The sequence below is a fragment of the Dendrobates tinctorius genome, unplaced genomic scaffold (assembly GCF_039654945.1).
Source record: "Dendrobates tinctorius isolate UK_male_01 unplaced genomic scaffold, ASM3965494v1 ptg000097l, whole genome shotgun sequence".
Classification (NCBI taxonomy): Eukaryota; Metazoa; Chordata; class Amphibia; order Anura; family Dendrobatidae; genus Dendrobates; species Dendrobates tinctorius.
Genome location: NW_027361765.1, coordinates 1,768,281 through 1,781,264, shown reverse-complemented (window position 1 = coordinate 1,781,264; position 12,984 = coordinate 1,768,281). Strand labels below are relative to the sequence as shown.

At 44.3% G+C, this 12,984-nt stretch overlaps 1 protein-coding gene across 1 annotated transcript in view; it reads left to right on the top strand.

Moving 5' to 3' along the window:
- Window positions 1-12,984, top strand: part of CHRNA5 (cholinergic receptor nicotinic alpha 5 subunit) — an 89,334-nt gene that overhangs the window by 61,445 nt on the left and 14,905 nt on the right. The window contains exons 2-4 of the mRNA XM_073586863.1: window positions 4,460-4,617; window positions 5,096-5,140; window positions 8,557-8,666. Coding sequence (XP_073442964.1) covers window positions 4,460-4,617; window positions 5,096-5,140; window positions 8,557-8,666 — 313 coding nt within the window. The remainder of the gene's footprint in view (window positions 1-4,459; window positions 4,618-5,095; window positions 5,141-8,556; window positions 8,667-12,984) is intronic.

Below are 12,984 nucleotides of genomic sequence, written 5' to 3'. Positions count from 1 at the left end.
TGCAGGGACAGTACGACTAGTTCCAATTGAAGGAAGCAAGAATACAGCCAAGTACAGGGATATCCTGGATGAAAACATCTTTCAAAGAGCTCTGGACTAGTGATGGGCGAGTCCTAAATTACTCGGAATCGCTTGACTCTAGCGAGTCCGAGCCCGGGACTCGCTACTCGTTGCGAGTCTAGCGAGTCCAATGTTAATGAATGGGGAAGCGAGTCTTAGCGAGTAATGTGCGATTTACAAATCGCAGATGTGTCTCGGAAAGCGCTTTCATTGGCGATTTGTAAACCCCACTCGCAACAGTTTGTTGCTGCTGTGTCCGAGTCCAAACTCGCATTTGTTTGTCTTATTTAGTGCCGATGAGGTGAGGGAAGCGATTTTCTCTAGCACACACCATGCTTTGAGCAAACAGGAAATAATCCGAGTCGAGTTGACATACGCACACACACACAGAGCAATACAGAGCAATCATGGCCCGTGTCACTGTCAACACGCTGCAGTTGATTGATCTGGTGGAGGCTCGGCCCCTGCTTTGGCTCCCCACTGACCCTGCCTATGGGCATAACATCCAGCGGACTACAGCCTGGAGGGAGATCGCTCAAGTGATGTTCCCTGCACTGCTACGGCCACGACCTCGTCCCTTTGCAACCTCTTTTTTGGGAAATTGTGGTTTTTGTGACATTGTTGACAAATGCACAGTCACCGAGATGGAGTTAGGTGGTGCTGTAGGCGTCACTTGCTGGCGGGGTAAGTGTGTGTGCTGACACCTAGCAGTGAAGCTGCACACTAGTCCCTGCACTGTGCACTGCACTGTAAGGCTTGATCCTCCCTGCCTGCCTGCCTACAGTCTACACAGTACTCCTCTGTCCTCCTGGTAGCTCTCAGAAGAGCTGTTTGGGTTTAATATAAGGAATCTTGAAGTTTCCCTACACTAACTGACAATCCCTATGATCTGCTCAAGCATCTACCTCACCCTGCTCTATCTCAGATCTCTCAGGAATGTAGAGGAAATGGCGGTGGAAAAGGCTTATATACAGTCTCGCCTCTCATACATGACATAGGCATCACGATGGACAGAAGCCAATCATAGTCCTGCCACAACCAACATTACTGAATATGATTGGCTAACATGCTTGTCCATCTAAAAAAGTTTTCTGACCTAACACGCTAGGCTGTCTCGGAAGCTTTGTAGGAACATAACAGATTCTATATTTGCGAGTCCCGAATCCAGTATACAGGACTTGGGATTCGTAGACTCGCTCAGACTCGCACACAATCGCTGTGTGTTGACATAGGCTGTCTTGGAAACTTGTAGGAACATAACAGATTCTGTATAAGCGAGTCCCGAATCCAGTATACAGGACTCGGAATCGTAGACTCGCTCAGACTCGCTCAGACTCGCTCAGACTCGCTGTTGACAGCGATGTGATATAGCGAGTCTAGCGAGTGAGAAAAAAAAACTCTGACAAAACTAGGATTGCCATTGACTTGCATTGGACTCGTTACTGTGCGAGTAATCACTGGGAGACTCGCCGAGTAACGAGTCCAGCGAGTCCCTTACTATTCGCCGAGTAACGAGTCCTAGCGAGTAGACTCGCCCATCCCTACTCTGGACCTCAGACTTGGTCAAAAGTTCACCTTCCAGCAAGACAATGATCCTAAGCACACAACTAAAATAAGAAAGAATTGGCTTCAGAACAACTCTGTGACCATTGTTCTGCCCATTCTGTGCAGCTAGATATTTTTAAGTGCTGTTACAGCTATGGCTATTAGGTGTCATAAGTTGCCCTTCTCCTTTTATTCATGTGTTTGGAAATTTCTGTTCTCCAAATGGTTAATTGTTCAGAACCAACCCTTCTTTCTGCCTGGTCAACAATATGTAACCATTTTTCCACCTATCTCTGGAGTAGCTCACACCAGCTCAGCTCTTTTCAAACCATTGCTTATAACAAGCAGATTCCGGTAAGGATAATGCAATTATTAGTTATGCATCTGTTAGCAGCCATAATGCAGCCCCCTATGATGTTTGCATTGCATGCTCAGCTCCTGTGATGTTATTTCACTGCATGTTTGTTATAAGCATCCTCTAGTGATGCATCCTCCATTCAGTGAATGTAAAGCTGGCAGCCATTAGTGTTAGTTATCTTTCCCATTTGCTGCTGTGTATGTTATATTGCCCAGCTCTTATATAATGCATGACAACAGCATCCTGTATCATTGCTACTGTTGTGATAATACCCTGCATTGCTATTACCTGCCAGTGTTTGTGTATTGTACACTGTCTTTCAGTACTGACATGCTGTATTATCTGTCTCTTGTAGTTTTTACCCGAATCATACACATTGTGTTCAACAATCTATGATATCATCTATAACTGTGTACAACAACCCCTGATGTCATCTACTGTTCTACTATACCATCTGTTATCATCTCTCATTGTTGTCCATATTATCCCAATAAATAACAGACTTAAGCACCCATACAGTCTTGTTTCTGGGAGTGGATGAAAGGTTAAGCCGTATGCTGGAATCCACACAGCATCATGCGTGGAAGAAGGCAGAACAACCATTCTTGACTGGCCCTGCCAGAGCCCTGACCTAAATCCAATTGATCATCTCTGGAGAGATCTAAAAATGGCTGTTCACCAACGTTCACCATCCAACCTAACGGAACTGGAGTGAATCTGCAAGGAAGAATGGCAGAGGATCCCCAAATCCAGGTGTGAAAAACTTGTTGCATCATTCCCAAGAAGACTCATGGCTGTACTAGGTCAAAAGGGTGCTTCTACTCAAAACTGAGCAAATGTTATGAATACTTATGACCGTGTGACATTTCATTTTTTCTTTTTTTAATAAATTTGCAAAAAATTTTACATTTCTGTGTTTTTTTTTCAGTCAAGATGGGCTGCAGAGTGTACATTATTGAGAAAAAATGAACATTTTTGAATTTACCAAATGACTGCAATGAAACAAAGAGTGAAAAATTTTAAGGGGTCTGAATATTTTCCGTACTCACTCTATGCCAGCCTTCTCTGGCTGATGCACTCCTCTGCAATGTGTAAAATAGCAGCAGCCAATTTTTACGATTTTCGTGAATCAAATGGCAAATTCCGTGTTGCCGGGTTTAACAAATTCCTAAAAATTTGCATCAGATTGATTATCTCATCTCTGTTAGACAGAAATAGTAAATTTGTCCCTCTGCTTTCTGTGACTAATCAGAAAACCCCTGGGGAAGGGTTTTTTTAAAGAGCAGTTTATAGCAGTCCCTTAGCTTGAAGTAAGGTTTCTTTCAGATCTCCGTGAACATCGGTCCGATCTCGAATCGCAATGCACGGACTTAGCGCAGGTCTCCCGAACCAAGCGTGACAACCTCATTGAAATAAAAGAAGCTTCATACTTAGATTGAGAGATGGGGAGTCAGTCCATTGACATCAGAGATTGGACCGGCATTCACAGACATCTGAAAGAGCCCTAAGGAGCCTCAATTGTGGAACCATTCAAAGTAATAACCTTGAGAAAATCTTGGAGTGCCCAGAACAAATGATATGAATGATGCCCATGAACTGTTCTAAACAGCAGATTTCTCAGATGACTGTCTTCACAATAAACTTTCAGCGTATTACACAATTAGGCCACGTTTCCACCTTCAGTATTTGGTCACTATTTTACCTTAGTATTTGTAAGCCAAAGCCAGGTGAGGAGCAATCAGAGGAAAAGTATAATAGAAACCCATCACCACTTCTGCATTTCTCACCCACTTCTGGTTTTGGCTTACAAATACTGACCAAATACTGAAGGTGGGAACATGGCCTTACAGGTGGGCATGCATGCCCATGAATAAGTATACATCATACAATACTGCTAGAATACCAGCAGCTAATCAGCCATCACATTGTGCCACTTAGAGAGTCATCCATAACATTGTGCCAGCTGTATAGCTGAGTCTAAAGGTACTGTCACACTTAGTGATGTACCAGCGAACCCGTCCATTGATATGACGTGGTCAGGATCGCTGGTACATCGCTAAGTGGTCGCTAGTGAGCTGCCACACAGGCAGATCTCACTAGCGACATCGCTGGGGACGGGGGTCGCTACTTACCTGTCAGACGAGGCGATCCTGCGTCCTCCCGCCCGCGTCCACGCGTCGCTCATCGTCACAGCAGGAAGCGCCGCAGGAAGCTGACGACGAGAAACAGTCCAGCCTGTTCTCGTGCGATCAGCGATAACCAGCGGGGGAGCGGGTTGTAGGTAAGTATCAGACATAGCGATATCGCTAGCAATATCGCTTTAATGTCACAAGTTATAGCGATATTGCTAGCGATATCTCTTAGTGTGACAGTACCTTAATGCAAGCATGCCGGTCTGACCAGCATGCAAAATTCAGCAGCCATAGCTGTACTACAGTTCAACACTTATCTCTCTTTCATAAATTATTTTCTTTCTTTTTTTCCCTTTTTTTATAGGAATTTCCGAACCGTCGTTCATAGCAAAAAGTGAAGACAGATTATTCAATTATTTATTTCAACAACAAGATTACCAGAAGTGGGTCCGCCCTGTTGAGCACTTAAATGACACTGTGAAAGTCAAGTTTGGCCTTGCAATTACACAGCTCGTGGATGTAGTATGTATAGTAATATTCTTTTTACTATTGCTGTCTCTCTTCTTCTTTTTCTACATTTTAATCAAATGAAGTTATGGACCTGAAATATTTGATCATCTGGGTATGAAAGAGAGGAGTATAGAAAATTAGAGCTGACACCTTCACTGACTTTGTATTAAAGATCTTACACGTAACTTGGTTTAAATAATTTATCACAGGAGTCTTTTACACTTCAAAGCCCCACGTGCCTCATTAATAATTTACCCATTGCTTCCATTTACTTTGATGACATGTATTATTGTTGTTAAAATGACATTTTACTGTGTGAATTTATATAATGACTACATCCATTAGTCTAAAAAAGTCAACACTTTATTCTGTACTAAAAAAAATCCAAATTTATTTTCACTTACTCAAACAATTAATACGTTAATAAAACAGTATCGATAGTGAAATTTTTATTTCAAATAATGAATGCAATATTTCTTTCCTTTTACAGGATGAAAAAAATCAACTGATGACAACTAATGTTTGGCTAAAACAAGTATGTATTAATCTTGGCAATGAAATGTGATGTAATTGGTTACATTTTATTGTGGTGAGTGAGGCTAAGTGAGCACGGTATGGGCACTACAGATATATCTGAAGCCTTAGCCAAAAAAAATATTTATTAGGCTTTGTTCACACATTGCGTTTTTGGTGTGTTTTTTTTTTCTGCAGTCAAAACCTGCTCGATACTGCCACAAGTTGAGTTTTTGTTGCCTCTTGTGCATGCTGATAAATTTTAATGCCCCCCCAAAACAATCATGGCGCAACTTCCTTAAGGTTTTTGCACCAAAAGCACAGCAAAACCTGATAACTGTATTTTTTTACTGCGTTTTTGCTGCTTTTTTGCACTTACTCAATGTTTCCTGTGGGTGAAAAAGCGCTGAAGGAAGTGACATGCTGCAGTTTGAAAAAAACACAGGAGTTTTTCAAATCAGTCAGGAAAAGAAAAAACAATGTGTGTGCATGAGATTTCTGAAATCTCACAGGCTTTGCTGGTACTGTAAAATGCAGCTTAAAATTTGTATTAAAAAGCAGCAAAAAAGGCAGCAAAAATGCAATTTGTGAACATAGCCTTAAAGACCTCATTCACATGTGTGAGTTTTGCATTTTTAAAATTTAGCTATTGATGTCTATGTAGCTAATTCATTAGGACTGATGTGGCGCACGCTCGCACTATACCAACATTCATGGAGTACAAGGCACCAAAATCATTAAGAGGTGTTCACCAAATAAGAGGTGCATCTTATAAGTGGTGAGCACCTGCATGTGGCACAACAAGAATGCTACTCCTATTAGGACTGAAGCAGCACATCAATGAATTGGACAGGAAGGTGTGGCCATGCCACATCCTGCTCCAGATCCTCCATAACTCCTCCTATTTCAGACAAGTCCAAATTTGAGTGGATTTGTGGATCAAACTTATCCATTCAAGTAAATTGGTCCACCAAAAGAAATTGGACAGCACACAAGTTGTATCTCATGTGTTGTCCATTTCCCACTGGCTGGTTACTGGAAGAAGTTCGGGAAACCTTCATCAGGCTTTAACTCATTTGAGATACATGGTTGATACTCGCATGGTAGGAATGGACGCAAGGTCCAAAAACGGGGGAAAACCTGATCTAGTACATTCATTAGAATGAGCCCATTTATTTTGAGGATGAGAAAAGAAACTGATGTGTTTATAGGATGAGAGGATGTTTTCACAATAGTCTTTTACTTTTATATCCCAAACAATGGTGTGTAGCTGAGCTAGTTGTATCCCAGAAGTCCAACATGCCCTATGTAAAATCACTTTATTCTCAAAGTAGAGCAAAGAAAAATATAGAAACGTGTCACATTGTAGAGCACGGGGATCTTTTAGGACAGGTTTGGACAAAGTTTTAATGAATTTGTATCAGGATCAATAATACAGCAAAGGGCACTATTAATCCACAAGAAACTGTGCCAAAACAGATGTGTCAAAATGTGTCAGTATTCTAGAGATGTTGGATAATATTCAAATGTGACGAAAAGTATGTGTAGGAGCCTCCATAGACTGTATAGAATGAACCCGGCACTCTTAAAGAATATTTATGTGTATTATACAAAGTATAGGAGTATAGTGTACAAGATGACATTTCTGTTTACACAAATGTTTGGATGGAGCAGTATCATCTATGTAAAGGCAAAAAGTTGGGCAATGGGGCTAAAGTGACAGCTATTGCAAAGGTGCATATCTACCAGCGACAGCTATACTGCCATTAACAGGATGAGACCCCATTCACACACCTGCATATCCAAGGGGTACCATAGTCCTCAAATATATCAACTTCCATACACTACCTGCCTCTTTGTTTCCACAGCACACATGTAAGCATAATTGCTTCTCTAATGTTGTTATAGAATGTAAAGCTTTATTTTATTTATTTATTTTTTTTTTTGCAATCAGGCAGTTTAACTAACATTCTAAGATATTTTTGTTCTACCGATTCATTCAATTTTTAAAGGGAATTTTTCAGTAAGATCGACCCTCCTAAGCCATCTTAATGGGCACACAGATCATATGAAGCTGAATAAAATGACATGACAAAAATGAATAAAAATGAATAAAATGACATCTGTGATCTGATGTCTTATTCCGAAGAAATCCATGTTTTTCTTATATGTAAATGACATCTTCCAGGCCATGGAGAGGATGATGCCTGGAAGATAACTCTGCCTCCAGAGCTTATCTTAAATAAAAGGGAGAGTTATCGGTGTGAGACAAGTAACTAACACAGAACAGGATAAATGAAATTTGTCTTCTTGCAAACACATTTTTTTGCAGCTCCCTGAGATCTGCTGTATTGTAACAATATCGCAACCCTGTCTGCCTGTGAGATGGAAGCTGAAGCTGAGAGGAAGCTGTAAGATGTGTCAGGTATAATTACACACAGCTCTGCAGTGAGATGATGAGAGCAGAGAGTGGCCATTGCACATCACACTGGTAACTCTTCCTTCATGTAAAATAAACTCTGGAGGCAGAGTTATCTTCCAGGCAGTGTCCTCCCCAGAGCCTGGAAGATGTCATTTATATGAAGGGATAAAACATGATGTATACACAACAACTAATCTGATATGAGACATACAGGTATCACTGTCCTCAGCAGACTATAACCTGTATAGATATAGGTCAAATGTGGTGACAGATTCCCTTTAGTGCTGTGGATTTCTTCAGTAGAAAGGAAAACTGTGGTTAACCAACAACAAAAGGTTTACGGTGTGATACTGTGCTTGCCTTTTTATTTTTGCTTGGGTTTTTGTTTGTTTTTTTCTTTTAAAAAAAATTGGATTTGCTGAAATACTGCAATTTTGTTGGAATGGTATTTTTAAAACCCTTCAGAGCGACATGTAGCAATAGTGGTAAATTATTACAGCAGCCCTAAAATATCTCATCGTTAGGGTATGTTTCCATGGTCCGGAAACCCTGCGCTTTGGACGGAGTGGAAAGCCGCTCCACCCAAAGCACCACCCCCTGTTCTATGTGCGGTGATTCCACAACTGTTCATTGAACACATGTGGAATCACCGCATCGTATCCATAGACTGGGCTATTTATCTTGCGGAGACTGAGCATCTCCACAAGATAAATAGACATGCTGTGGTCTAAAAAGATGTGCCATATGTCCAGTTTCGTGGATGTGTCACCCATGTTTTACTAGGCATAGTGGAGACGGGATTTCATAAAATCCCCTCCACTATGCTGTAACATCTGGATGCTGCAGAATAAACGCTGTGGCTGTACGCAGCGTTCATTCCGCAGCAAATCCTGATGTAATCTGGCCCATGCAAACATACCCTAACATGTAGAGGAGGGAAAGGAACCAGAAATTATGAAATATCACAATAAAATCATAAAAAGTGATGCCTGTATTTATACTTTTTTTCTCTTCAGGAGTGGGTAGATGTTAAACTAAGATGGGCTCCAAGTGAGTTTGCTGGGATAACTTCAATACGGGTGCCATCAGATTCTATCTGGATTCCTGATATTGTTCTTTATGATAAGTAAGTGTATAAAACACAGTGTAAAATATAGAAAATGACAATGGCAGCTCTTCAGTTTTGATGATAGCATTACCATATCACTGGTAGGATATTAGCTGATATAATAATAAAACCAATACAAATGTCAAATACAATATCCACTTATTTGCCCAATTCATCATTACATTAATCTTACCTCTCAATGACTTTATGATTTGTGACAAATGACTAGCATCCTTTTTCACGTTGTCTTTTGTGGTTTAGCTTGTTTTCAGATTTTTATATTATTGTGGATTTTCCATGTATTTTAAACACATCTAAGAAACATGACTTTATAAAGAAAGTTACAAAATTTGCCGAAATTCCAGATCTCCCAGTAGGTGATTTTATATACGTCAGTTATATTGGCACTTTTTTTGTGAAATTCGCGAAATGTGTGCACGGTTAAAGATAGGAAAAGGAGATAACTTTTGTAGTGAAGAAATATTCATGAATTGTCTGCGCTATTTTGATGAATTTATGCAAAAAAAGTACAGAGAAACCCAGGAGTCGAAAATATGTTTCAAATGTAACAAAACTTTGGCGCATGTTGTAGTTGAACAAAATTGTTTTGACTTCTGAGGTTATTATGTCAGTTCTACTCCACCAACTTTTTGAAATGTGAACTAAGAAAGCCAGGAGATAGAATGGATGGGTGAAGCCAACAACTTCCTCATAATTTATTCTACAAAAATGTCAAAACTACAACGGAAAGGTACTCCAATCTTTACTGGAATATGTTTCTTATGAGATGCGGGTTAACCGAAAGATGCAGCAAATTAATTAGGAAGCATCCACCTCTAAATTAATTTGGCACATTTTACTCCAGCTAACTCTGGATGAAGCATGGTGTATATAAATCAATGCACTGAACATCAGATGCGTTATATCCACCAGAAGAAGTGAATGCTTCTTTGTAGCCACTCACTGTTGTGACTAATTGATAGAGTCCCAGGTAAAAGACTATATTTGTTAATGCAGAATGCCCCAATAGGATAATTTAAAGTAGATTTTCCACAAGACAACTGCTTTAAGAACACTTCTTACAGACCCAAAAGAAAAGAAATGGCCAGAGCAAGCCTCCCAACCTCCCATAAGAGGCGTGGGCGGAGGCCAACATGACGGGGGGGTTGGAGGGTTTAGTGGGGGGAGCTGATATTAAGGAGGGGGGGAGTTACGGGGTATATAGGGGATGGTTGGGGGTGTTTCCTTCCTCTGTTCCCGCTCTTCCACCCAAGAAGCAGTCGCACTCACCCAGGATGTCAGGAGTGGATCAGGCCTTGGAGCGGTTGCGGGTCACAGCCTCCGGGCTGGCTTGAAGCGCAGGTGGCTGGGATGATCCCAGGTACCTCTGGGCAGTCGGCCCCGCCGGAAGGGAGGGAGCGCCGATCGAGGTGGGTGAGGCCTCCTGAGCGGCTCTCACCCGATGCCGCTCCCCAGGCCTCGCCGCAGGAGCCCCTCCCGGGACCCTCCAGGTCGGGCGACGCGCAATCCTCCCTCCAGCGCATCCCGGCCTGGGAGGAATCCTCAGGCCCGGCGAGGCCCCGCGGCGGTGACTAAGCCTCCGCCTCGCTCCCGGCTGGGGGCAGAGCCAGCACGCGCTGGATGATGCAATCGCCCGGCTTCTTCGGGGGGCCGCGGCGGTAGTGTGCACGCCGCACGGCCTGCCTCTCCCTCCAGTCTGACGTCGGCTGTCGGCAGAGTGGCGGCCTGCCGGACAGCAGGGCTGGAGACACCATCCCCCAGTGGCGTTGGGGCATCGCATTCTGCGGGGGGTCACTGCTGTGGAGGCACCGCAGCTTGGCCCGCTTCGGCTCATGGATCCGGGAGTTCCAGGTCTTCAGGGGTGGTGCGAGCGGCCTGCAGCACTGCAGGGCAGGCGCCGGTTACCCCCACAGATGGAGGCAGGAGGAATGTTTTGGGCCCCCAGGCACCACGGGGGGCCATTAATGCCTCACTCCAGCAAGATGGGACACTGGAAGGAGCCTTCGGCGGGGTGTCACAGGCGGCATCATTCTCCGGGGTCCGGCAATCTGGATCCCCCCAGGGGCTCAGGCCTCCCTCCCCAGTTCTTCCTGTGGGGAGTCTTGGGGGTCAGCAACTCGCCGGTGAGGCCATCATCGTCGGGCGCGACATCCAGGATGCATCTGGGGATCCAGGCTTTCCGGCTGGAGGGCACACATCCCCCTCACAGCCCCCTCACAGTCTGGTGAGTATGCTTCAGTGTCCACTGTTTGTCACCCACTTTTGCTGTCTTCGCTGGCAGATGGGGGGCCGCTGGCGGAATCTATTGGTGTTGGGGGTGGGTCAGGGTCGAGTGGTTTAGTTACGGTGGGGGTGTGAGTGATATGCTCGCTGATGTACGTTATCTGCTGTCACCCTTGAAGTGGGGCTTTGTCGCGCCATCACCGGTAGCAGCTTGGGTTGGGTCGCAGGCCGGGGGGGTCATCTGGTCAGAGCAGGTTAGAGCCGGCTGTCCGCGCCGTCGAACCTGTATCGGTTTCAGTGCAAACCGAGAAGGAGAAGGAGTGTCATGTGCATTTGGACGACCGGGCGTATGCTGAGGTGTATGTATGTTTCAAAGGCCCGCTGGGGGCTCATTTAAAGAAAGAGGTGAAAGAGCGTATTTGGAAGGATGTGTATGTTGAAATATTATCTTTGTTGCCTCTTGAGAAATTTAACCTGGATAAGAGCAAGAAAGAGGATAGCAAGAAGGAGGAGGAGGAAAAGCGCAGGTGCCATTTGATCCTTCAGGCATTTGTAAACTGGCAGCAAGCTTTTGCCATTTTGGCAAGCGTCATTGGGGAAAAAGCCCCGGACAACTGCTCCGCACTGTTTTGTTACCTGGATGCTATAGGGGAGGCTTACAGAGTGTATGGGGGTCAGGCATAGCTGAGGTATGATGAGCAATTCCGGCAAGAGGAAGGCCGTGCGTCCACCTATTTGCTGGGACCAGAAAGATATTTGATTGTGGATGCGTGTGATAGCCCAGAACAAGTTTGGGAGCTCCTTTCATGGGGGGGCTGGGAGCACCAGCCAAAGTAGTAGCAACTCCAGCGCTACAAGTGGAAGCGGGCAAGGGCAGACAGGGATGCATAAGGCAGGGGTGTGCTGGCAATTTAACCACGGCAAGTGTAAGTTTGGGGCAAATTGTAAATTTGGATCACATGGAGCGTCCAAGTGTTTCAAGAAAGGGAAGCCCAGAACCGGGGGCGGAAACTCGCAAGGGGGAGACTCCAGTGAATCTGGAAAGGATGGTCACCTATCTAAATAGGTACTCGAATAAGGATAAAGCGGCGTTGCTGTATGCGGGATTTAAGGATAGTTTTCTTTCCCTTGTCCTCCATTTGATATTCCGCTAGTTTTGAAGAATTTGCATTCGGCTCTGTCGCATGCCGCGGTTGTTTCGGGAAAAACATGAAAAATAAGTTTTGTTTCCCCTCCTTTTCCGGTTTTCGTGGTTTCCCCTTTGGGAGTCGTTCCGAAGACAGAGCCGAATAAGTTTCAGCTTATCCAGCATTTGTCCTACCCACGCGGGTATGATGGTATTGATCCGGAGATCTGTTCGGTGGTATACTCCTCGTTTGACGAGGCGGCGCAGTGGGTGTGAAAATGTGGTCGTGGAGCCCTTACGGCAAAAACTAACGTTGAATCCGCTTTTCGTCTTTTACCAGTTCATCGTAATAGCATGAAGCTGCTGGGATGATTTTGGGAAGGCAGGTTTTTTGTGGATAGGTGTTTACCTATGGTACGTTTGTTGTCCTGTGCGCATTTTGAGGCCTTCAGTTCCTTTCTTGAGTAGGTCGTGCGCGACGTTTCCGGTTTCGAATCGGTTATTCATTACTTGGATGACTTTTTGTGCGTCGGTCCTGTGGATTCATCGCACTGTCACAGGATTTTGAATATCATTGATTGAGTGGCGGACCGTTTTGGAGTCCCTTTGGCGCCCGGAAAAACGGAGGGTCCTAGTAACGTGTTTGCGTCCTTTGGGGATCGTCATTGACACTGTGGAGTGGGAGTTCAGGCTACCCGAGGACAAGCTAGTGGATTTGAGGATGGAGGTGGTCCGAGCACGCCGTTTCAGAAAAATTTTGCTGCGCGATCTCCAGTCGCTATTGGGGAAGCTTAACTTTGCTTGCCGTGTTATGCCGATGGGGCGAGTTTTTTCACGTAGGCTGGCTAGTGCTACTGCGGGGGTTCGGGCCCCCCATCATTTCGTCAGGTTGTCGTCGGAGCTCAGGGCAGACTTGGCGGTTTGGGAGTCTTTGTTGGAGGAATACAATGGCAGCTCTTTGGTAAT